Genomic DNA, 27,347 nt, shown 5'->3' on the forward strand with positions numbered 1-27,347 from the left:
AAGATTTTCTGTCTATTTTCTGTATTCAAAAGACAGCTACAATCTTTTGAAACCATCCTGTAGTCTAAATTCATAACTAGAGTTAAATGCTAGATTTATAGATATTATAGACATTTGACATTTAGAGAATGTAATACTTCAAAATGTAAATGAATACTTCTGAACAGATTAATCCTAAATAAGTCCCTTGTCTCAAGAATCAGTGATTGTATTGGTCTCGAGTTTCAGGTTTTCACTAAATGACGGGTAATAAGCATGATGGATGCTATGCTACAGAGGCACAGGCAGTGCCGAGGGCTCGCTGCACTATCACTCACTGGAAATGACTGGCTCTATATATACCAATCACTTGACAATCTCATATATAATATAAACACCCGTCCATGCAACACGAGAACCATTCTAAATGTGCATTAACCCAGGAACATCATTCTTGTGTATCTTAATACTGAGCAACACACGAGTGAGTGGCCCTGAACACATTCGTCTGAAACAAAAAGACTTAACGGACGGCTGCTGCTCGTAGTGCAGAAATGCTGAACAAGCTCTCTAGAGACATCCAGACAATCGACCCGCGGACACCCGGCTATCAATAACACATGAGCGGGAAAGCTGGAGACGGCAAAAGAATTGGGTAATTAACAAGAAATAAGATGGGTTGAGAAATAACAGCTGGCCACTGCTCTCCGGGATTCACAGGATTAACACTGATCCCACTTTTCTTCCTACATTTATTCAAATGTTTTAAAGTCAGAATGAAACTTGAATGAAGCTGAAGTTACGCAATGACTTAACCAATCAGCGATTAGCTTTTTTATTTAGAATAAAGTATCCCGCATTGCAGTTTCTCCCATTCATGAGTAAAAGGAGTGAACGGCACCTAATGAGCCAATATCCAGATGGGTTATTGAACCACAGAACTGCGTTGAAATGAATGAATCAAACCTACAGGCAGAGTTGAAAGTCAGCTTTTCAGTCATCATGTTCAAATTTAAAAACAAACAAACAAATGAGCTGGTTCTACTGTCAAAGTTTTCAGAGACTAACCCTAGGAAAACTGACAGAACCAGCTCATTTGGTTCTTTTTGATTCGTTCATTTCGAACCGGTCCTTTGGTTCAATAACCCATCTGGACATGTTCATTGGTTCATTCAGTGCTGCATAAAGAGCGCGCCGGCTACTTCAGATGTGCATCTTGCGTCATCAAACCAGAACCATAGTTCGATTCTGTGAACCGGCTCGACTGGTTTCCAGCTTAAAAGAATGATTCGTTCAAGAATCATCACTAGTGTTTATCAATCATAAAGAGAAAGCTGATCATTACTAGCACAATAGCAACAACAACAAAAAATCACTAAAGCCTTTTTATGGTTTTTATTCATTTTAAAGGGTTTCAATAAGAATCCTGCATATTTAAAAGTCACCTTAGTTTGAATCACAGTATAATTGTGATGCACACACACACACACAAACAAAATTGTTTCTGGGAACCAAGCCTATCTATCTCAAGCTGAGAATAGATGGACAAGAATGCCAACCTACACGGGTCAGTAATGCCCTCTGCTGGAAATGATCTGTTCTGTATCCTGTTCACGAAAAAACCCCAGTGTGACATTCACATGGAATTCACTTCTTTATGAAAAATACAGATTCGGCGATGATTCGAATAAAATGCTGCATTCTAAAAACGTTTTTATTTAAGAAGTGGCCCAGAGCATAATGTTTATTTGATTTACTTCAGCTAAAAGAAAAAAAAAATCCATTGTTTTACGATGACAATATGAAATAATTAGATTCCGTATTGGCACTTGCATCTATGTTGCAGATCTTCCCGTTACACGACTGTGTTCCGTATCGATCCAATCTCATCAATCTGACACTCCACAACATCTCCTCTCTGAAACAGATCATAAAAGTTACTTCATTACAATGTACCGACCTTCAATAAATACAATATAATGATACACAGAAAAAAATGTTAAAATAATATCTCCTGCCTTAGGAAACAGATTATACATTTTATACACTTAAGGACTTAATTCATAGGAAATTGGCTGTTTTTTTTATTTACAGAAAAATAAACAAACTACATCCTCTGGGACACAGATTTAATATACATGTTATACATTCAAATATATAATAAGTTTTGAGAGAGTACAGTTTCTGTTAACAGACAATCTAATGATGTGCTGTTACCCAGAGGGGCTTGTAAACCCCAGTGTACCAGATACATGCAAAAGTTTTCTAAAGGAACTAACACTTCTGTTGTGTAAATTGGATTTCTAATCACACAGGATTAATGTTAGTTATTTTCTCAAGCAGCTCATTTGGTGTAAATGATGTGTGGCGTATTCTCCTGGGCACGGCATGCTGCACGCTCAATAAACAGTGTTTGTATGGATGAAAGATTAAGACTTTTTTTTTTTATTCAGGTTGATTTCCAAAAGAAGAGTTGCAGCATCTGCTGTTCTGATGGTTTGATGTGTTGCTGCGATTACTGTTATTATTAAAGCTACACTATGTAACTTTTTTTATTAAAAAGTAATGAGAGGGTTCAAATAAAATCCATCTTTCAAACCACGTCTCTACCCAAATATTCGCTGATAAACCTATAATAATCATTTTTATTTTAGAGCTGTCAGGACGGATTTTGGGGAAAATTGAAAATTACACCGGCCGCTCTGGTTGTCAGTAGCGTGAAGCTTAAAGTTTGTTGTCACGAGAAATGAAAAAATGGGGTAATTTAAAATAGCAAACATCCAGGGAATCACTGTTTGTGAACAAAAAAAAAATATATGTATATATTGATACCCAGTATACGTGTGTACCTTGAACCACATTCATCCACGCAGAGCCGAAGCACAACCAAAACAATATTCTTCCACAAAACGCATGCAATTTATTTCTGACCTGTTAGAGGCCAAAAGCTAAATAGTAGTTACACCTTTAATAATACAATCTACAATTCAACTACTTACATCCCAGTAACAACTATATAAAATCTTAGTTGACTATTTGATAGAAATTCTCGAAATTTGCTAATGAAAGAGTTAACAAATTAGCAAAATGTTAACAAAAGAAACCTTTATTGTAAAGTGTTACCTTTTATTTTCTTTCTTTTTTTAAACAAATCAGTCTGCGTTACTGCTGCCATTTTCTTGTGATGTTACATATTGAGATTTTAAAAAAATGCAGCTGATTTCAGCTGATAGTGTTTTCTTATTTTAATTTCATTATATTTCATTGAATTGTCTACACCTATAAAATATTTTTTTAGTTTTTTTCGGCCCTGCGATTCCAGTGTTCCCGTGTCAGTCCAATCAATGGCCATTAGAAAGCCTAAACACTGAAGCCAGTGCCTCTTTCGTTTTTAAACTTGGGTTTTGTGTGAAAACTGGCATTACGGCAATGTCAATGAGGCTATTACGGCTGGTCTCGTGTGGTTTGGTTTCAACTGTTCTCATTGTGTCAGCGTCAGTCACACTGTTCTGACCGTTAGAACAGAAGGGAATCATGGTTTTTGAATTTAGGCTTTATCTGTGCAGCAAAACAAAGGTTTCAGGAAAGGCTCTAAACGGGTGTTAACAGCCTCTGCCAGGTGCAGTGATTGTGAGTTGTGACGCTAACCCAGCAATGTTGAAATATACATTGATTTTCCTCACCTTTAGAAACACGGGTGGATTTCTGAACACCCCCACACCTGGAGGCGTTCCCGTCAAAAACACATCGCCAGGACAAAGAGTCACAAACCTACAGGGGAAAAAACAAAACAATTACAAGTTGAGAAGCAAATTTATAACAACTCTCAAATGTTGCAACCTATAGAATTTTGTCTTTTTTATGGCTAAAATTAATAATTGAATATTATATAATTGAATACATGTATTACTGATTATGCACTTGTATTCATAAAATACATTTAAATAACTGCTCAGCAACAAAAAGATCAAATGTAGATACCCCATAATACCCCATAAAGCATTATTATACACAATAAATTATGGTTACTCTTTACAATGTTTCTTTAGTTAACATAAACTAATGATCTGCACTTCTGCAGCATTTATTAAATGTTTCTTGAGCACCAGATCATCATATAAGAGAATGATTTCTGAAGGATCATGTGACACTGAAGACTGGAGTAATGACTACTTCACCATCACAGCAATAAATGACATCTTAAAATATATTAAAATAGAAAAGAGTTATTTTAAATGATCATTTTACACCATATTTTTACTGTATTTTTGATCAAATAAATGCAACCTTGGAGAGCATGATTACTTTTATAATAAATAGTATATTAAACATTTAAAACCAGAGTGAGTTTTCTTACTGTGAGACCCAAGCCACCAGCTTCTCGGTGTGAAAGATCAACTGACTGGTGTTACTGTCCTGAACTGCGGCTCCGTTCACCAGGCAACGGATACCCAGGTTATGAACATCTGTTTGAGTAAGATTAACTTGATTTAAGACCAGAAATAATATCACCATCACTAGTTTTAACTCCCAAATGTAATGTATGTCCTACTGTTTTCATATTTTCATATATTCAAGTACCTTTCAGTGCTTCAGTGGTAACTAGTGCTGGCCCGAGTGGACAAAACGTGTCAAATGTTTTTCCCAGCAGCCACTGCTTTCCATTGCGCTTCATCTGCCAATCACGGGCACTCACATCATTCGCTACAGTGAAACCTGCAACATAGGAAAGAGCCTCCTCTTCCTGAGACAGACACATTTATTTCACATCAGTTAGGTTGTTGAAATTCCAACAGGAATGGCATAAGATTGTCCTTCTGCTAGGAGGCTGAGTTATACTTAATCATGTTAGCCTCGCATACAGTTAATAATAATTAGTTAAAAAAATAAAAACAAAAAATTAATAAAAAAACGTTTGGATATGTGTTTTGTTTCTTTTTTGATCAGGCTATGATATAGGAGAATATGGAGCTCTGAATTTTATACAGAGGACCAAACTGAGCAAAAATGTGCAATTTGAAACAAATGTTATTTATATTGCCAAAAACTAGGATGAAATACTGAGCGCTTGTAATGTAAATCAAGGAAATCCTTATAACTGTATTGCAGACTACATATTAGTTGTCACTCTATATCTCCCAATAGTGTTTTATTAAATTATATTAAAATGCTTAGTTGTATGATCAAAGCTCTGTAGTTTTTATTGTAGGGGAAAAACATGAATGTTCTTTCTTTTTTTTATCATGTAATGCAATGCAAAACAAAACAATGATGATTGAGAGATGTACAAATAAAAAATGATGCTTGGATTAATCAAGTAAAAAGTTACTTCAGTCCAGGAAGTGTTCATCTTGAAATATTACTAACAATATCAAAACATTATTACATTTATTTAATAAAATTCTGTTTTCCAGCTTTTAACAGCTAAAAGACACATGTCCCACAACCCTTTAGAATGATCCTAAAAAGCCTTTGACTTGCTAAAAATAAACTATTAATCAGCAAAGTTTTTTTTGTTGAAAATTAGAGGCCTTAGAAATGTGTATATCAATTATGATATAGTCGATTTTATAGGGTTATTTGTGTTATATTGCATATTCTGACTTCACATTCAGCATTTGTCAAAAATTAAATGAGATTGTGTCCCACTAGAGCTGCTGAGATTACCTGTTATGTTTAATATAGTAAATCTGATCAATCAATTAACAGAACATTTTCATTTTAAGATGCGTCAACACATGGAGATTTAAATGACTCTTTTACTACCTTGATATGCTTCCCTTTTCGTCCAATCACAAAGGCAAGTTCCACCTCCCAGTCCACTTCCTGTGAATGAGCCGCCACAATGTGAAACTATGGATTTCATTCTCGCACACCGGAGTAAAAACACTAGTATTTTTCTACATGTACAAAATCTTCAATACTCACAAGTTGTATACGGCAAACAAAAAAACTGTATGTGCTGACATTACGAGAGTCAGTCTTATAGAGTAGTAATTCTTTAGTATAGAGTGTAATTGTTGGGTTAAAGTGACACCAAGTGTTTGTTTGAAATTGTATTATAATCCTGAGCTCACCTGACTCTCCTCTGGTAGAATGATGTCATCATAAGGGCCAGTGATGGTGGAGGGAAACTTGCTGAATATGATGGGCTCTTTAGGAATCGGGGCGTTTTGCTCTAGGCAGTGGTCCTTATAATTCATTCCAACACACACCACCTTCTCTGGGCCGGTCACGGGGGAGAGAAGCCTGATATCTGACCGTGACACCGCATGCTGACCGCTGGACAAAGCCCTGAGAGAGACCCGGTAATATAAAGATGTCTTCCATAACATAACATGCTCCATATACAGTCACTCACCTAAAGGATTATTAGGAACACCTGTTCAATTTCTCATTAATGCAATTATCTAATCAACCAACCACATGGCAGTTGCTTCAATGCATTTAGGGGTGTGGTCCTGGTCAAGACAATCTCCTGAACTCCAAACTGAATGTCAGAATGGGAAAGAAAGGTGATTTAAGCAATTTTGAGCGTGGCATGGTTGTTAGTGCCAGACAGGCCGGTCCGAGTATTTCACAATCTGCTCAGTTACTGGGATTTTCACGCACAACCATTTCTAGGGTTTACAAAGAATGGTGTGAAAAGGGAAAAACATCCAGTATGGGGCAGTCCTGTGGGCGAAAATGCCTTGTTGATGCTAGAGGTCAGAGGAGAATGGGCCGACTGATTCAAGCTGATAGAAGACCAACTTTGACTGAAATAACCACTCGTTACAACCGAGGTGTGCAGCAAAGCATTTGTGAAGCCACAACACGCACAACCTTGAGGCGGATGGGCTATAACAGCAGAAGACCCCACCGGGTACCACTCATCTCCACTACAAATAGGAAAAACAGGCTTCAATTTCAAGAGCTCACCAAAATTGGACAGTTGAAGACTGGAAAAATGTTGCCTGGTCTGATGAGTCTCGATTTCTGTTGAGACATTCAGATGGTAGAGTCAGAATTTGGCGTAAACAGAATGAGAACATGGATCCATCATGCCTTGTTACCACTGTGCAGGCTGGTGGTGGTGGTGTAATGGTGTGTGGGATGTTTTCTTGGCACACTTTAGGCCCCTTAGTGCCAATTGGGCATCGTTTAAATGCCACGGCCTACCTGAGCATTGTTTCTGACCATGTCCATCCCTTTATGGCCACCATGTACCCATCCTCTGATGGCTACTTCCAGCAGGATAATGCACCATGTCACAAAGCTCGAATCATTTCAAATTGGTTTCTTGAACATGACAATGAGTTCACTGTACTAAAACGCGCGCTACGTCGAAGTCACCAATCAGTGAATGACATCAAAGTACCGCGTGAACGAATAGAGAGCAGACGGCTCCATGCTTTTGAATTGCTCTCGCGGTACTTTGATGTCATAAACTGATCTGTCTGTGCAGCGCCGGTTCAAGTCGAACAAGCCTGTAGTGTAACGCGTTGTGTCAGGAAGAAAAATAGGGATAGCTCACAGCTAAAGTTATTGCAGAGGCCAGACAGTCTCACAGAGGCGATTGGCATCTCACAACTCGCACTTTATTACACAATCGAACTTGTGTAACTGTCTGTCACAAGTTCTACCGACCACAGCGTTACTTAACAAAATAAGGTAAAAATGAGCATCAAACAGAAATAACCCGCATACATGGGCATGTGTTCGAGGCGCACGGCACATACAATACGGACTGCAAACAGTTCAACAGGGAGCGCGCAGTTCTTAAAGGGGCCACACCTTATTTCCACTCGTTACAGTAGGTGGACCGTTCGAATGCAGTTGGCTGTGAGAAAGTGAAAATGGAACTCGTGAGCAGAAAAAGTGTTGTTTGGCAGTACTTTCAGTGAAAAGAAGGCAATTCAAGTCGAGCTACATGTTCAATTTGCAATGCCGATTTGTCTCATGGTGGCAAGGACTCTAAACAATAGGCTACACAACATCGCCGCTGTTAAAATGCATAATGTTGCTTATTCTTTTTTCTTTTTTTACAGTTATAAAAGTAAAGTAGTGTTTATTATTTACAGTAATAAAATAAAATGAAAAATCCACTTTGTTTACTTCATTAATGTGTTTACTGTGTTAATGGACTGAGGATGAGAGTAGGATTCGGTCTTCGGTTTCGGATTCGGCAGAATCTTAACCAGTGGATTCGGTATTCGGCCGAACCCCACAAATCTGGATTCGGTCCATCCCTACTAATAATCCTTTAGGTGCGTGTATATATATACACAGTTGTGGTCAGAATTGATTGATTGGAACTTCTTAATTATTGTCCTGATGGTCAAAATGGGGATTTTCAACTCTTTAGCTATTTTCTTACAGCCACTTTCTATTTTGTGATGCTCAACAATCTTTTGCTGCACATCAGAACTATATTCTTTGGTTTTACTCATTGTGATGGATGATTAAGGGAATTTGGCCTTTTTGTTTCCTCATATTTAAACTCCTGTGAAACAAGAAGTCATGGCTGGACAATTTAATGTCCCTAGTCACCCTGGTGTGATAAAAAAAAGGTAAATATTAATGGGAATATACTTCAGAGATATTTTACTCGTAAAAAATTCTAGGGCTGCCAATTGTAGCCAACGTGTTTTGGAGAAAAACATTTATTTCATAATGTGATTTCCCCGCCACTTTCAATTATTTTACTTCAATGAAAGGTTAGATTTTTGAAAATTTTTTGAATGAAAGAAGGATAAACAATGAAAAAGGATAAACAATGCAGATTTATTTTTTACAGCCATTTTTGATCATATTTACCCAGGGGTGTCATTAATTCTCCCAATAATGACGCACAACGTAATGACGAACGCGGTTTCCCAGCCCTGTGTGTTTGAACCGCGTGAGGCTTCAACTGCCATCATTACGTTGTGCGTCAAGTTCAAGTATTACTCTTTTGGCGTAAGTCGATGTGTACGGCCGTCTGCCGGCCCGGAAGCTAGTTATTTTAGTCTATAAAGTTTTAAATATGGATATTTTTCTTACACGAATGCATCGCTTCACTTCAGAAGGCCTTTATTAACCCCCTGAGCCATGTGGAGCACTTTAATCATGAATAGATGCACTTTGATGGACTTCCAAAGACATACAGCCAATCACTCCCATTATAAAGCTTGGAAGAGCCAGGACATTTTTTTAATATAACTCTGATTGTATTCGTCTGAAAGAAGAATGTCATATACACCTAGGATGACTTCAGGGTGAGTAAATTTTGGGTTAAATTTCATTTTTGGATGAACTATCCCTTTAAGGAGTCCTCTCTATGATATTATTTCCAGTGTTTTTTATGCCCCCCAAAATACGTAAATTCAGATATTAAAAATCATAGAATAGGTGTCATTGTATGTATAAATTGCATTTTTTATGTTATTTTTAAATAAATCAATAGATCCGGACAAAATGACCATTCTATTATGTGGCAGGTGACTGTAAATGTTGAGTTTCTGTAGTTTATACCTCTTAGCACAGTCCATTCCCTTTTGCCCCATTTCTAGAAACTCTCTCATAGTGGAAGGCATGGAGGGGTCGAAAGCTTTCAGATCAATGACCCCCTGACCTTCTGCCTGCTCCACCCCGACTCTGACGCTCCCCTCGCCGCCTCTGTGGCAGAACTGGACGAGTCTCATAGCGGCTGAGCTTGAGGTGTCTCTGATGGTGCCTGCAGAAAATACAGCATTGAGTCTCCTCAAACTGAGCTGAGAGATACCCAGAATTCTCATCTATTGAAACAGAGGAAAAGAGACGGACAGAAGAAAGGACATACAGCAGTGAAAGAGAGAAGTGGACAAACATGGAAATAGATGCAGGATGACAGGATAAGTTATGTGCCCTTCAAGTGGAGTCAGATATATATAAATATAAACTGCTTTATGGGGTCAAATTTAAATTTGGAGCAACTTTAACGAATCTACTTCTTCGTTTATTGTTTACAATATAATTATTTTTGTTTGTTTTTAAGGTTCTTAAATGTTTCTGACTTGAATGCCCGACTCGGAGGTATAAGTTTCCCAGGTGCACCAGAAGGCAAAATTATTTAAGATAAAGACATCAAAGCAGCCCAACCCAAGCGTTAGCAGGTTTTTCGATTATGTTCCAATAGTCAGCAAGAGTCAGATTACGTATTGCTTAAGACAACCTATTTATCGCTAGAAATAAGATAGCATACAAGGCAGTGTAAATAAGAGGTCGTTTTCCCCTGCTTTCAGTTTCTTGCAGTGCTGTGTGATATCCTACCTGATCTTGGTGCAAAGAAAAAAAATAGTTTGATCGTGCACGTTGAAAAACGATTACAAAATGACCTGTCTCAGGTTTAATGTGTTATTCACTGTACCATCTCAATGTGATTTGACTAAAACACAATCTTTGTACTTTGATACAAGTACAGCTCACGCTCACTCACTCTCTCGTCGATGTCATGTGACTTCTAGTGATGTCCGGATTCGTCAAAGAATCGTCTTCTGAGTCGGATCTTTTCATTGTATCTATTGAACCGGTTCATAAATTTGACAGAATGATTCATGACCTGTGGATTTCACTGTGAGGATTGTTCACGACTATTCATTTAAAAGACATACGAAAGAAATCATTATAGTTTTAAAGATGGGTGATTTAAACAAATTTTACTATAAATGTACTGTACGTTAAAAAAAAATTCTAAAGACTTTATGGCTTCAACAAACTGAACTGGGATACATAGAAGTGCAATAAACATTCTTCTTTGTTAATAAAACTTAATATAAAAACGTAATAAACAGTCATGTTTAGTGGCTAGATAGAGCGTGCCAGCCACGACAGGATGATAAAAGAATTATGGAATTGTTTTTTTAACAGGTTTGATTTGTTCAAAAGAACCGATTCGCAGAAATGAATTGGACTTGTCATCACTGGTAATTTCCGGTTTGTATTTTGTAGTTTGAGGAGTATTTGTTGAGAAGGATGTAAATTAAGGAATTCGTCATATTAAAATACACTTGTGGGTTAAAACATTATGCGTATTAAAATCGCACAGTTGAAATAAATAAATGCATTAATTCCACAATTTCTGTGCATTTTATTTCATCACAAAGTTCGGAAAAACTACATTTTTTTATACATCACGTGACTCAATTGGTCATGTGATTAGACTTCATCAGCTCAGCTGACATCACGACTTCATTTCTCAAGGCGTGAGGAGGAAGTGTGAAGATGTCTGTAAGGTAAGAGGATTTTTTAATAATTGTTAATGTTTAAAATAAGTTTCCATCCTTACTATTGTTTTCTGGGGTATAACTTACTGTGTTTGGTATGATCATTATATATTTTTTTCAAGTTCAATTATTTTAAGTAGGCTACGTCCTAAAACGTTAGATGTTGGTTCGTTACATAGTCAGTGCTAAAATAGACGTGTTAAAATATTTTTCTGTGGAGATTTATTTTTGGCAGAATAATGCAAATGACCTTTGGTTGGGTTTTTGCGCTTTGTTCCAGGGCAGACAGGGGGTAAAATGGCGGATTTTTATCGACAAAGACCCATTTATACTGTGGAAAATAAATAAATATTATAAATCTGAATAAAATACTATTTGGGAAGTATTTTACCTTTTTATTAATTAATTATTTTGTGATTTTATATGATTTCTTACCACTGTATAGAAAGCAGTATGACACCATTATAAACTCAAGTTTGCTAAATTGTAACTTTGTTGTTTTTGTGCATTTAAAAAAAAAAAAAAAAACACTTTTCTAAGTCTTCCATACACTCACTATCACCCCGTCGCAGTCCCCATCCAGAGTGCCAAGTTTATGAAGGATAATTAAATAACAGTTTCAGCAAAAACAATTCCTCCCTGCTGACTTGACAAAATCAAATACTTCTCAAATGTCAATATTTATTTTTAACGGTATCATGGCAGCAATGAGGAACTGTTTTTGCTGAAACTGATAATTAAATAACAGTTTCAGCAAAAACAGTTCCTCATTGCTGCCATGATACCGTTAAAAATAAATTTTGACTTTTGATTTTGATTTTTGTCATTTAAATGCAAAATTTTTGCAGAAGCGAAAGTCCTGCAATTTCTAGGATGCTAATCAAATTTTGTAAATGTGCATATATTGCCATTAGTTTAAAAACAAGTTTTTAAAAAGAAAAAAAAAAATTATATTCATATTCACTGCAGTCCTTTGTCATAGTCTCAGTTCTTTGGACCCTACTGTACATGGATGCCAAAATACATTCAAATGTCAATCAAACGTCAATCAAACATTATCAGAAATCATGAGCGCAGCTGAAATGAGTCAAGCTAAACATCAACTAATTTTTTTCATTCTTGAAGAGCCTCTCATGACCATAAGCATAATAACTAAGCAAGATTCACTAAACATTCATTAAAGCAAATTTCTCCGCACATGTGTAATGGTTTTAATCTCTTTTCTGTTTTTCCTTCCATGCAGTGTTCAGCCTATCCAGTGGACCTCTGACTGCAAGGACCCGAAGTGAGTAAATCCTGTCTCAAGCCGAATGTGCTTTTGCAATCTTGTGGGCTCACAGACGTGCAGTATGGTGTCCCTGTCCCATTTGACTTTTTTCTTTTTAATTCAGAAGGGTGATAGACTACTTAGCAGTATTACATCACCATCACAGGAACCGTGACTTTCTATGAATGAATCTTCACTGCTGTTACCTGACCTGTCTGCTTTACAATCTACAACACACAGACTTTAGACTTTAGACCGCTCTCTTATCCCTGATGTGTGAGAGTATAGTTAATTGTGTCGAGTGTGACTCTTTGTGAACTGAGCTACAAAAAATTATTCTGTTTTTGTGTCTTTATTTTCCAGTAAAATTACTTGAACATCCTTAACCACATACCTGTAGAGATATACATGAAAAGCAAAATGATGTAATATAATGAGGCTTGTGTTTCAAGAATCTTGTTTTTTGACAAATCATTTATTCCTAGTCAACAAATTTTGTTATTTTTAATACATTTAACAAACAAAAATGATGCCAGCAGAAGCAGCTTATTTATATACGATTATAGAGGTTATTAATATTTTGAATTAAGGTTTTTTTATTTTGTTGTGTACTGTGTACCGCTTTAATTTATATTATTTCAGTTTTAGTAATTTTTTGTACTTTTGTACTAAAGCAACATTTCTACTGTATTTGCTATATTTTGACGGTTGATTTGGATTGTTCTTCTCTTTTACAGTTTTGATGGCATTATCTTAATAACCCAAAGTTATGAGCAGCTGCCTGCTGAGCTGGAGTGTTTGAAAGCACCATTGCAGGACTACAGTGCAGTGAGTTCGACACCACACATCTAACCAGCACTGAGTTTTCTCTTTATGTTTTATTGCTCACTTCTGTCACTCTTCTCATCCAGGTGGACTGTTGCTTTGGGGAAGAGGTCGTGGTTGTCAAGGCTCCTGGTCTCCCTGGTAACAGATTGGTGTTTGCCTGCACCGGTCCAGTGAATCGGGACTATGATGATGTCAGGCGGTTCAACGATGCTGCTGCTAATGGCATTAAGAGGTGCCTATGCAAACATGATGCGTGACGATCATCTTACATCCTCTGAAAACAACATTGTGTCTTTTTAATGTTCATGTCCTTGGCCTGTTATCCTTCTAGGACATATTTCTGTCTTCTAAGAAGACTTTTACTAAAGGTTTTGTTTCATTGATCTGAATGATTTTTGATCATATAGGGCTTTGAAAACCGGCATGCAGCGCCCTCTGCTGGTTTGTCCCCCACACGACAGCTATGCAAAAAACACCCTGGCGGCCGTGCTAGGAGCCCTGCAAATTCTCTACATGGTGAGAAGTGTTGTTTTTGTTTGAATTTTACATTTTTAATATTTACTTATTTCATTAAAGCTGCAGCCCGTAGCTTTTTTGGGGTTAAAAATTATCCAAAATATATTTTTGAGAAAATACATAACCAGCCAGTGTTCAAAACTATCTGCTTGCCTTAGCTCGATTCAAAGCGGTAAGCTTGTAATAATGTTTTTAATTCCAGTGGTACTGGTGGATTTCCACGGGAAATTCGAGCATGTCTTTGCGTCATTACGTCACATCTGTACACATAAAGGAGTCTCGGCTAGTAGGCTATATTGAGTCATTACGTCACATCTGTACACATAAAGAAGAGTCTCGGCTAGTAGGCTATATTGAGTCATTACGTCACATCTGTACACATAAAGAAGAGTCTCGGCTAGTAGGCTATATTGAGTCATTACGTCACATCTGTCCACATAAAGAAGAGTCTCGGCTAGTAGGCTATATTGAGTCATTACGTCACATCTGTCCACATAAAGAAGAGTCTCGGCTAGTAGGCTATATTGAGTCATTACGTCACATCTGTCCACATAAAGAAGAGTCTCGGCTAGTAGGCTATATTGAGTCATTACGTCACATCTGTACACATAAAGAAGAGTCTCGGCTAGTAGGCTATATTGAGTCATTACGTCACATCTGTCCACATAAAGAAGAGTCTCGGCTAGTAGGCTATATTGAGTCATTACGTCACATCTGTACACATAAAGAAGAGTCTCGGCTAGTAGGCTATATTGAGTCATTACGTCACATCTGTACACATAAAGGAGGAGTCTCGGCTAGTAGGCTATATTGAGTCATTACGTCACATCTGTCCACATAAAGAAGAGTCTCAGCTAGTAGGCTATATTGAGTCATTACGTCACATCTGTCCACATAAAGAAGAGTCTCGGCTAGTAGGCTATATTGAGTCATTACGTCACATCTGTCCACATAAAGAAGAGTCTCAGCTAGTAGGCTATATTGAGTCATTACGTCACATCTGTCCACATAAAGAAGAGTCTCGGCTAGTAGGCTATATTGAGTCATTACGTCACATCTGTCCACATAAAGAAGAGTCTCGGCTAGTAGGCTATATTGAGTCATTACGTCACATCTGTCCACATAAAGAAGAGTCTCGGCTAGTAGGCTATATTGAGTCATTACGTCACATCTGTACACATAAAGAAGAGTCTCGGCTAGTAGGCTATATTGCGTGTGAGGATGCTGGAGGTGGAGATTTATAGCCTTTTCTCACAGCACTTGATATAATTAAACTTATCAATTTGATGGCGGATCCAGAAAGGTTCAAACGACAATCACCAGTGCCAACTAGAGACTCACCCGCTGTAAAATGCAAAAGACTTCGTTCGGACTTCGGAGTGGCTACAGAAAACAAGAGACTGCAACCGGCCCATGCGAAAACAAGGATATATATCGGAAGGACATTACATGTAGTCACGCAATGCTGACGTTGTTAACTTTGAGAACAAAGTATAATTTGCACGGTTTTACGTGATATGATAACTTATAAGCGATTGTTAGATTTAATCAGCGCGATTTACTGCAAGGTCAGAACCAGAACAAAAGTGGATGTTTCTTACTTGTTCAGATGACATTTTCCGGTGAAAATTCTTATGTTGGTCACACTTCCAAAAATAATAATCTGTGATTCTGAATGACAGGATCCACACCGGCGGGGTGACTGACAGCCTCACAGTCTCCTCAAACATTGTGTTCATCCGCGCTGTGCCGTGTCGAGGGTGTTGAAGTACAACTCACGTAAAGTTGATAATTCCGCGAATGACTGCAATTGCAGATTTCTAACAGAGATGGCAACAAAGAGGAAAAACGCCAGACTGCAGCTTTAAATCATCACATCACATATTAAAAATTCAGTTTACCCCAAAATATACATAGACTTCCTATTATGCTATTTTAAAGGTTCCTAAATTTGACCTACAATAGGTTTACATGCATCCGAGGTCAAAAACACTTTTATTTTCTCATAATATACATTGCATTTGACCTCACTTCCCAAAGAGTCTATAATGTGGGCAACATTGGATAAATACATTTTTGTCAGGTTAGATACTGATAATTAATCACTCAGATCCCTTTATCTTAATCTCTACATAACCGCCAGACTCGCACATCCTCCATGTCTATAGTTTTTTAAACCCTTTTTTTTAGTTTGTAGTTCTAATCGAATCCTCGTCCAACGCGCGATGGGTTTTGGGCAATATTACCCGTTAGAGTGTTCACAGATCTGCACTTCGGATTCTAACCGGTAAAAGTGCATGCAAAGTGAATTTGCTATTTTTGTCCAAATATTTACATTAGCAAAAGTCCTGCCGTCTGCTAATCAAATTAGTAAATTTGCATTGCCGAAAGTGAATTTGCTTTCGCAGCGCAGAAAACCGCATCTTCTCGACATGTCGACAACACGAACGGAACCAAACTCTTCCAGGCCTCAGTTACAACTACAGTGTTTGAGGGTCAAAGCAGACGTTGTTTGCGAGGGCCAATGAAGACCATAGGTGACATTATGCAAATTTTATACAAACCTACGTAGGTTCGAGTTGAAAGTAAGACTGGAATTACTGTTCAGGCAGTTCAGAATTGGTTCAATAACTCAATTTACCGTGCACTTTGACCTTTGAAACTTTTCAGACCTTTTACATTAATAAACAGCTTGTATAACACCCTAAATGAAAGGTTATACCTGAAAAGCATAATGTGGGCACTTTAAGCTGAAATAAAATAAAATATAAATGTTAGATGAAGAAATTAACGGTAAAACTCAAACGAGACTTAGAGATGTTGCCTCAGCAACTAACTGAAATAAAATGTTTAATTTCAGTTACTAAAACTGGAATTAAAATAAATCAAAGCCAAAAAGAAATGTGTAAAACGAATACAATTACTAAAACTTCAATTTAAATTTAAATAAAAACTGAACATCTAAAAAGAAAACCTAATTCAAAATATGAATAAATACTATACAAGAAAAACTAAACGAACACTGGGTCTTATAGAACTAATGCCTTATTATTTCTACCTCTCTAGTTTTAGACCTTAATGCTTGTCAGTGTCAGCGTAACCTAGTTAATATCTGTGTGTGTGGTCAGCCTCTAGAGGTGAGGGAGTCCAAGCCGTCCCCCGGGCATAAGGTGTCGATTCTGGGCATCTGGGTGAAGAACCAGACTCAGGGAGACGCCATTACTGAGATGGCCACTGCTCTGGAGAGCGGCAGGTATGTGTGTGTGTCCTTCACTGTGTTCTCAGGAGCATCATTTTGACGTTTGTACAATAAGCAGTAAAAAAGATCATTTGTGTGTGATGCAGGTTTGTCTGTCGTGATATCGGCGGCTCTGACCCGGAGCGAATGGCTGCCCCGCGTGTATCTGAGTATGTTCAAGCAGTCTTCAAGGATAGTCCTGTAACGGTGAGTCTTTGAGTGACCGTTCAATAGAGTTTGAAGCTGTATCTCGTGTCAGTAAGAATTGGCATGCTTCATTCATCTCCATGTGTTTCTTAGGTGACTGTAGTGAGTGATTTGAATACTCTGGAGAAGGAGTACCCCTGTTTGGCTGCAGTCAACCGCTGTGCTAACAGTAAGAGCACGCTTTAATATGGAATATATGGATATTCTATCCATTTAATATAATATGGAATTGCAGAGAAATGTTACTCTTATACTAAACACAGCTTGTTTCGGATCAGTTATAGCCTAAACTAGATCCCTCAAGGTACTGATCCATACCGAGAACCAAGTCTGATAAATAAAATAGAGAAAATGCAGGATTTAATTATTAATAAATTATTCATAATAACATTTTATTTCAAACACTGAATTTGTTCATTTTTTTCCAACAGAAAAAATATATAATTTATTATTTTCATTTATTTTTATTTTTTTGGAAAGAAATGAATAATTTATTCAGCAAGGATCCAATAAATTGATCAAAAGTGACAATAGAGTCATTTATAATGTCGCAACACAATTCTATTTCAAGTAAATGCTGTTCTTTTTAAACTTTCTATTCATTTAAGAATCCTGAAAAAAAAAAAATCAGTTTCCACAATAATATTAAGCAACACAACTGTTTTTGACATTGATGATAATGTTTTTTGAGCAGCAAATCATCATAAGAATGATTTCTGAAGGATCAAGTGACAGTGAAGACTGGAGTAATGGTGCTGAAAATTCAGCTTTGTCATACAGGAATAAATTACATTTTAAAATATATTCAAATAGAAAAGTTGCTTTAAATTATAATCATATTTCACAATATTACCGTTGCTGTAGTTTTTGTTCAAATAAATGCAGCCTTGGTGAGCATAATGGAATTCTTTCAAAAACATTTAAACCCTATGGTTTATATTCATAACTCTGTTCCTATACTACTTGAGTTATTATGACTCTTGGGTAACAATTTCAAGTGTCTGGTTTAAAAAAAGACCAAAACATGGTAAAATATACATGAATGTGACAAACGATTTCTTTGAATGAACTCCACTTAGGGAAAAATGGATCAGACTTTGTTGTTAAAGGCCTGAAAATACCATAAATATAAAACTCTTACCGACCCCAAATGTTTTAACAGTATATATTATATATGAAATGTATAATATAAAAGACACTTAAATATATTTTTACATTGTCAATAAAAGTAAGCATGTGGTTATTGTTGAGGCCATTTTCACCTAGTACAGTGGAAGTAGGAAGAGGTATGAGACCATGACCCAGACAAAGACCCTGGACATCTCTGGATCTCATTAGTGATTGAGTTCTGTAATGTGTCATGAAGTTAAAAGGCTGAAAGGCTGCTGTTTCTTCTTCAGCTGTGCCGCGACATCAGGCCAGGGTGATCAAGCTGCTGTACTGTGGAGAAGGACCCATTCAACAGACTCTCATGGTGGTTGGCAAGGTAATATTTCGGTTCATTGTATCTGAACACCCAGGACAGAGCATTTTCTAGTCCATACGAGCGCTGTATGTTGTTTCAGGGCGTTACGTATGACACCGGTGGAGCTGACATCAAGGCCGGTGGAGTCATGGCTGGAATGCACAGAGATAAATGCGGATCTGCGGCTGTTGCTGGATTCTTCCAGGTACGGGTCCCACACACACCTGTTCGTGTTCCTGATGGTCAGAAGAATATTGGAGACTAATATCATTTTTGTTGTTTTAGATCATAGCCAAACTGAAGCCCAAACACCTGAAGGTTGTGGGTGCGATGGCAATGGTGCGGAACAGTGTCGGGTCTGGTAAGCAACTTTTTCTGCACGTGTTGACCAGTTTGGATGCCTGTTACTAAGTGTGTTTTTTTTTTTTTTACTCTTTGACAGATTGTTATGTGGCGGACGAGCTGGTGGTGACTCGCGCTGGTCGCAGAATCCGAATTGGAAACACTGATGCTGAAGGAAGAATGGCCATGGTGGACTTGCTGTGTGAGATGAAGGAGCAGGTACATGCGCATAGCAGCAAATAGAATATTATGCAGTACTATTTTAAGATTTAAAGGGTCCTATCATGAGATCAAGATCATCTTGTGATATGGAAATGTGTAGCACCTACAGCTCTGCACATCTGTTTAGATGTTAGTAACAAGCATCTGGATTTTAACAAGGTCCCTGATCACTTCAGTCTGACCAAACGTTTTAACCCTTTAGGCGCCAGAGGTTTTTTCCTAAAACGTTCGATTTTGACATCTTAATTTCAAAAGGCTATATCTTAAAAGTGATAAAAGATAGAGACTTTCTGTAAATTAGAGAAATATTAAGGATGACCCAAAGTTTATGTAGGGATTACATTTTCCCATCTAATTTGCATATTATGACGTCATATGGTGGCGGCAATCTTGGATTATAGAATTTTCATGAAAAGTCACATGTTTAAATGATAAAATGCAGCACTTCTTACCCCCAAAAAATGTCCATCACCTTCTGTATGCTAAATTGCACAATACTGAATGCTCAGGTATATAATAAATAGTAAACAAACTGTGTAAATCATTACTAATAAATGGTAGAAACAAACTGAATGCATGTAGTGGTTGGCCTTTTGCTGTAGAGATTTTCCATTTACTAAATACAGTAGGCACTCTGATTCCATGTATGGGGCACATATATATTATTCATATGACATACAAACACAAGTAGACAAGACCTGTTTAGTTCAAACGCTCACTCGCACAGATCATGAGTGACATGATACGAGCAGCGCGGCCAGATCTGCCTCTCGCGCGCGCCGAGTGTGCACAGCTCGGACTACTGTCATTGTCATCAGGGTTCTAAATTAACACCCGCCAAATGCGGGTTAAAATTCATTTTGGCGGGGGGTAAATAAAAACTTACTAGCCAGTTTGGCCGGTGATGCATAAGGCTCTGTTCCCGGTCATTTATCCCTCTGGCAGTACTTCCTACATTTCCCATGAACACTGTGCCGTAATGCTACGTGATGACGTTTCATACGCCCATTGGCTGCGCGCAGTTTGCAGTGAAATCAGCGCAAGAAATGATCATGGAAATTGGAAACGAACGGAGCGTACGCGTCCGTCCACCAGAAAAAACAAGGAAGATGAAGAACGAGCCAGAGCAGGGAGCAGACTGAAAGAGGAGGGAGCTAGTAAAGTAAAAAGTTAAGATTAAACTAAATGCGGCGGTGGTTGGGACAGACTTCTGGGTTTAAATTTAAATGTCGTTTAACGAGAGATACGTTATTTTTTTAAGTTTAAGGTTTTTGTCATTATTTCTGAACAAGCGTATACATTAGGCAATATACACAACAAGCTTACTATATATCTTAAGGTTTTCTTTTAGTTGAAAACATTAAACAATATGTGTAAACAAAAAAATATGAACAACAAAAGCATTTAAGCTCAGGCAGCGCAAACGGGGAAAAAACGCAACAAAAAAAAAGAAAAAAAGAAAAGCAGACTGCGCAGTTATCGTACAGAACATACATACTCGAGTCAGCATATGATTAACGTGTTTATATTGTTTCACGTTCATGTTGAGCAAACCAATAATATCCACATGCTCGAGTGAGAAAACACTCTGCGCTGACACAGACGTTGCAGAGACACGTGTGTGTGTGCAAAGTGAAGTAACAGCATGCGTTTTTCTGTTCTTAAACCTGTCTCCCTCAACGAAACTTAAAGGAAGCATATGTCTCAAAATCATTTTGCTACCAAAAGATATCATCTCGGATCACGATTCCCTCGGGGTACAGCTGCTGACCTGCAGTCGTTAATGCAGTGATGGACAGCTGCTTCCTCCTCAGTCGACTGGTGTTTCTTTGGATTTCATGTGATTTCTAATTGTGGTGGTGATATTATGATAACTCAGTTTAATTAATAATTGATTAAACGTAATTCCATTTTGTAATAGGCTATCATTTTCATCTAAGTAATTCCAAACTTCGCGAGGCAGACAACGACATTATGTGATCAAATACAATCCAAACGCTCCACCCAGTGCATTTAATTATAACTGCGAAAAACCATTCGAATAGTATTTTATTTTTTGAATAATAATTACAGATCGAAAATTCGAATATTCGTGCACATCCCTAATAGATAGATAGATCCCAAACTTGAAATGAAATGTTTGCACTTTCTGTGTTGTATTGTAGGCTACTTTATATGTGTTTTTCATGCCAATGTTAATAAAATGATCTAATGCATTCAGTGGCACTCATAATTTCTCTTATTTTCACCGGGAAAAATTTGCCTAGTGGAAATTCTAAATGGCTGGTAACTTTAGAAAGTTACCAGCCACATTGGCTGGTGATCAAAAAAGTTAATTTAGAACCCTGATTGTCATTGCGATTCCCCACCCTGCCTCCACGTTGTCTCCTAACTGTCCTATGAATACTTCGACCTCGTCTAACATACCCCAGTGGCATTAGACAAAGTCTCCAACACAATACTGTCGCCGCGATTGCGGAGAGGATCTGATAAAATGGCTCACTCGCACACTAGCTCTGCTTTTGATCGCACTGATTCAATGCGCTCTAACTTGAACATTTTGTATAGAAACATGACGTTTTTTTGATTCGGGGATGAAGTATGACATGTCTGCCATCCAGTGGAGGGGAGGTCGAACGAAATTTGACACCCAATTTGACAAAATCGGCCGTTTTATTCAGTGCCGCATCTTGTCGAGTAAACTCGACCGTGGCGCCTAGAGGGTTAACCGTATATATTATATATGAAATATATAGTGTGAGCTGCACATTTCAGCACTGTTCGTTTATGAAAACGTCATAATAATGCAGGCTTCGCATAGATTTTGTCATTTGTCATTTAATTTTATTTCATGCTTATTTCAATTGTAAAATTATTATTAACTCTTTCCCCGCCAGCGTTTTTTAGTATTTTCACAAATTAGAGTAATTAACTGGTGACGTGGATTTACTTATTGTAGAGTTAACGAAAGTTATCATGAGCAATGTAATGTTTGAAGCAACATCATAACAAATGTCAGTAGCATGGGAAGATTTTAAAACGAGCGGTTCATTCATAAATCCGTAAGATCTTACCCTCATGTTCTGAAAATACACACCGGAAGACAGAACACAACGAGCCCAGCGCTGAAATGGGAGCGGAGCTACATAAGGTCTATAACAGGGAAAACAAGGAAAGCTGGAAAATTCCATCAATGGCAGGGAAAGCGTTAAATATGACATTTATCCTTTTTGGTGGTCTGGACCTTTCGTGTTTGTTTCTCTAGGCGTTGCGGGAAGTGTCACCTCATCTCTTCACTATTGCCACTCTGACCGGACATGCTGTCAGAGCCATGGGGCCGCAGTACTCTGTGAGTACTTGAACATCTTTATCACACGTCAGTGCTACTGTGACCGGTTTCATCTTGACCGTGTCCCTCTCCATGTGTCCCTGTAGATCATAATGGATAACGGTGCTGCTCAACGCTCAGGAAACGCTCTGCAGTGGCAGAAAGGTACGAAGAGCTTAGACCTTTTTGTTTCCATCAACGTAGTTGGATTTGTCTGAAATCTGTTTTTGTGTGGCAGCGGGGGAGGTGCTGGGAGATATGTTTGAGGTGTCCACCATCCGTCGGGAGGATTATGAGTTCCACAAAGGGAAGTCTGAGTATGAGGAGATCCTCCAGTCCAATAACCTGCCTTCGTCTGCCACACCACGCGGACACCAGGCGCCCGGCGCATTCCTCATCATGGCTTCTGGACTGGATAAGGTAGACGCGCACACACTCGCCTAAGGTTTCAGCATCTCTTGCGATACCAAACCGTGATGATATTTCTTGTCGCAGTGAAAAGCTGTCTTGTGATATCAGCATGGGTTGAGTTTGTGGCAAAACCTTGCTGTTTGCTTGGGTTTCCAAAAACGTGCATTTGGGAACGCATATAAAGTCTGACACGCTGTTGTCATTTACATTCGTGGAGCGTCTCAAACTCCATTTTTGCATATGCTGTGAGTTTGGGTTGGTTATATCGTTCATCTGGGAACACAGGGTGCGCCATTTCACCAGATTTGTAATATAAATCATTTATAAGCCTACGCCAACACAGGAGAATACATCAATATGTTTCTAAATATGCGAATTGTTGATCATTGTGATTTCAAAATAAAAGTTTAAACCCTTGCTCTGAGTGGCTGTAGCATTTCTATCGTAAAGAAGTGAGCAAATATTAAAGATTAAGTGGACATTTGAATTTGATTGCTGTTTGGCTAATATTAAACAAGGATTTGAACTGTAAAGTTTAACCATAACAATCACCAGGCTTGTAGGCGCCCTCTGCAGGCATTTGTTGTAATAATGTACATAAGTCTATTGTTTATATTATGTACAGCATATCACATTATGTGTTTAACAGTGTTCAATAAAACCGTATGATTACTTGCTTTTGAACCAATTATAATTGCTTTATTGTTATTCTATATGTATTTAAGTCATTTTAAAGGCTATTGTTCACTTAGATCATTTTAGTGGTAATAAAAATAGACCTGATTAATCATCAAAATAATCTATTTATTACCAAAATAATCATTAGCGACAGCACTAGATTAGTTAAAACATTTCAAAATGCACCTGCATTGTTTTGCATTTTGTGACTTTCAGTTGAATAAAAGAGTTTTCCAGTCATATATCTCGTCATTGAAGATTTCTTAAAAGTCCTTGTGAACCCAATATCACGTATCAAACATTTAAAGGAGTAGTTCACTTTAAAAAAAACTTTTGCTGATAATTTACTCACCCCCATGTCATCCAAGATGTCCATGTTTTTCTTTCTTCAGTCGAAAAGAAATTAAGGTTTTGATGAAAACATTCCAGGATTTTTCTCCATATAATGCACTTTGCTGGGCACCAAACGGTCCAAGGTCCAAAAGACAGTTTCAGTGCAAACTGCAAACTGTTCAAAGGGCTTTAAACGATTCCAGACGATGAATAATGGTCTTATCAAGCGAAACGATCGGTCATTTAAAAAATAAATAACAAAGTTTAAGTTTTATAAGCTCAAATGCCCGCCTTGCTCTGTTCTGTGATGCACGTTCGTGACTCTCCTGTTCGAACTTGTTCATCAAAATGAACAAATCTTTTTTCGAGTCATTTGATTCATTTAACGACCGAAATAAATGAATTGACTCTGAAAAAGATTTGTTCATTTTGATTAACGAGTTCGAACAGGAGAGTTACACAGAACAGAGAAAGGCGAGCATGTGAGCTTATAAAACTTAAACGTTGTTTTTTTGTTTTTTTTAAAATGAGCGATCGTTTCGCTTGATAAGACTCTTATTCATCATCTGGTGTCGTTTAAAGCCATTTGAACAGTTTGCACTGAAACTGTCTTTTAGACCTTGAACCGTTTGGTGCCCAGTAAAGTGCATTATATGGAGAAAAATCCTGGAATGTTTTCATCAAAAACCTTAATTTCTTTTCGACTGAAGAAAGAAAGACATGGACATCTTGGATGACATGGGGGTGAGTAAATTATCAGCAAAAGTTTTTTTTAAAGTGAACTAATCCTTTAACAGCATATGAATCAAAACTGCCTTAACGCAACAGAATGACATTTTTTAACATGCAAAGTCTTTGACAAAAATGCCATTTTCTCAGCTTTTTGTTCAAAATGTTACCAACATTAAAAGTGTTGAGAAAAAGGAATGAATGAATTTTGTTTTTTGTTCATGTTATCATACAAAACATTCTGAGGGCCATGCAAGTTTTGTGAATATGATAAAAAAACTGGCGTTGTCTGGCAAAAATACATATACTAACCATCAGCACATTTGCCCCTCAGCATGGAGTGGACTCGGACAAACCTCTGCCTTACTCCCATATCGACATTGCTGGATCCAGCGGCCCTTTCCCGGGGGTCCCAACAGGAGCCCCAATACTTGCCATGGCGGCAAACTACCTGCAGCTCTAAACATACGTCCAATGATTTTCTGCTCCTTCATGAATTCAATTATTTCTGTCTTGTGCCATTTCTCGATTAATGGCTTTCATAACTGCTCCGTCTGACAGAGTGTAGCCAAATAATGGCGCTTTTATCCTTCCATTATGAACGCCATCCATCTTTATCATTTTAACACTTCATACATGCATATATTCATCTCTTCACGTCCTAAAAAAACCCTATATACTCCTCTCTCATACACAAAAATCATCTGATATAACATTTTTTTATCATTTTGAGCCAGTGCAGGTTTTCTGTATCTAATACGCATTTACCGAGATTAATTAACCAAAGCAAAGTGTTTTATATCCGTTCTTACCCTGTAGCCTTACAGTTTCTCAGTTGATGTGACATTAAAGAAGGGGGGAGGAAGTTGAGCCAGTGATTTGATATCGAATTTCATCTGTGACTTTGTTTGGCAATACTGTTGGAAGAATATCGCATACCGTGTAACCGCCCATTTTGTATGTAATCAAAATCTGAGAATAAAAGCATTTTTGCAAACAAAAGGAACATGATGCCTTCTGTATCCAACTGAAAGTCCAGTTTATCTGTGACCATAAGAATAAATGTCTGAATGTATGATTTGAAAGTTTTTGAAATGCCAAATTAAAATGTGCATCTAAAATGTTTTAATTTACTATTTTATTTGTAACACTTTACAATAAGGTTTAATTAGTTAATATTAAAATGAACTAATGATAAACAATACTTCTATGTATGATAAAGCATGTATTAATCTTAGTAAATGTTGATCTTAACATTTGAAATTGTTTATTAACTAGCATTAACAAAGGTTGATAATAAATGCAAAAAGAATATATTGCTTATTGTTAGTTCATGTTAATGCATTAACTAATATTAACAAATGAGACCTTAAGTGTTACTGCTCTATTTAAAACCTCAAGTAAACCATTTTAAATTTCAAGTGTTTAAAAAAGAAGAATTTATTAATTTGGTTATACTTTAGTTTAGGGTCCAATTCTCACTTTTTCCTCAAACTCCTATTAACTGCTTATTTATAGTAAAGTAGTTAAGTTTGGGTATCGAGTAGGATTAAGGGATGTAGAATACGGTCATGCAGAATTATAAAATAAAATTATTATTTTATTCTTATTACATAATTATTTACATTATCCAAAGAAAACATACTTTTCTTTAAAACGTAATGTACAACTGTATGATGTGAATTTAGGAATGTGTGAAGGCAGCTTTAAGCAACTATAACATTTTTTACTTTTTATAAAGGAAGTGGTGATACAGTGCATCCGAAAAGTATTCACAGTGCTTTACTTTTTCCACATTTTGTTACAGCCTTATTCCAAAATGGATTAAATTCATTATTTTCCTCAAAATTCTACAAACAATACCCCATAATGATAACGTGAAAGTTTGTTTGAAATCTTTGCAAATTTATTTTTAAAAAATAAAAATCACATCCTGTTTCCACTGATCATACTTGAGATTGGAGTCCACCGGTGGTAAATTCAGTTGATTGGACATGATTTGGAAAGGCACACACTTGTCCCACAAGGCATAAGGTCCCACAGTGCATGTCAGAGCACAAACCAAGCCATGAAGTCCAAGGAATTGTCTGGAGACTTCTGAAACAGAATTGTATCGAGGCACAGATCTGGGGAAGGGTACAGAAACATTTCTGCAGCATTAAAAGGTCCCAATGAGCACAGTGGCCTCCATCATTTGTAAATGGAAGTTTGGAACCACCAGGACTCTCCCTAGAGCTGGCTGCCCGGACAAACTGAGCGAACGGGGGAGAAGGGCCTTAAAGGGATAGTTCACTTTGAAATAAATTTTTGGTATGTTTTAGCTTACCTCAAGGGCATCCAAGATGTAGGTGTCTTTGTTTCCGCAGTAGTAAATGTAAGTACACATTGATGGCCTAAGACACGAAACGAGCGGTTTGTGTGAGAAAACAAACAGTATTTATATCGTTTTTACCTCTTGTAACCACAGCCACGTCCAAGTGATCTGAGGGCGCAGGCGCTTCGGTCTGTGGTTACTAGAGCTAAAAACGATACTGTTCGTTTTCTCACACAAACCGCTCGTTTCGTGTCTTAGGCCATCA

General features: G+C 37.4%; 2 protein-coding genes across 3 annotated transcripts; one reads left to right on the forward strand and one right to left on the reverse strand.

Moving 5' to 3' along the window:
• Positions 1–1,652: 1,652 nt before the first annotated feature.
• fahd2a (fumarylacetoacetate hydrolase domain containing 2A) lies at positions 1,653–10,413 on the reverse strand. Of its 2 annotated transcripts, none has more exons than XM_056246602.1 (8): positions 10,252–10,413; positions 9,475–9,737; positions 6,057–6,273; positions 5,746–5,805; positions 4,561–4,723; positions 4,337–4,445; positions 3,663–3,750; positions 1,653–1,897 (listed from the first exon to the last, which is right to left on the reverse strand). In XM_056246602.1, the coding sequence occupies exons 2-8, from the start codon at positions 9,735–9,737 to the stop codon at positions 1,835–1,837; spliced, it is 963 nt and encodes a 320-aa protein (XP_056102577.1). In that variant the 5' UTR covers positions 10,252–10,413; the 3' UTR covers positions 1,653–1,834. The 2 variants fall into 2 exon arrangements, with proteins under 2 accessions (XP_056102577.1, XP_056102578.1); XM_056246603.1 differs by having other exon boundaries at positions 9,475–9,676; positions 10,252–10,411.
• Positions 10,414–12,394: 1,981 nt separating this feature from the next.
• On the forward strand, positions 12,395–25,450 carry zgc:152830 (uncharacterized protein LOC767682 homolog). Its single transcript, XM_056246601.1, has 15 exons — positions 12,395–12,489; positions 13,209–13,299; positions 13,383–13,531; positions 13,707–13,815; positions 16,944–17,068; positions 17,161–17,260; positions 17,354–17,429; positions 18,661–18,746; positions 18,826–18,930; positions 19,011–19,086; positions 19,168–19,286; positions 22,555–22,638; positions 22,725–22,782; positions 22,856–23,037; positions 25,103–25,450. The coding sequence occupies exons 1-15, from the start codon at positions 12,410–12,412 to the stop codon at positions 25,229–25,231; spliced, it is 1,569 nt and encodes a 522-aa protein (XP_056102576.1). The 5' UTR covers positions 12,395–12,409; the 3' UTR covers positions 25,232–25,450.
• The last annotated feature ends 1,897 nt before the right edge of the window (positions 25,451–27,347 follow it).

The sequence above is a fragment of the Rhinichthys klamathensis genome, unplaced genomic scaffold (assembly GCF_029890125.1).
Source record: "Rhinichthys klamathensis goyatoka isolate OS25496 unplaced genomic scaffold, OSU_Roscu_1.1 h1tg000040l_1, whole genome shotgun sequence".
Classification (NCBI taxonomy): domain Eukaryota; kingdom Metazoa; phylum Chordata; class Actinopteri; order Cypriniformes; family Leuciscidae; genus Rhinichthys; species Rhinichthys klamathensis.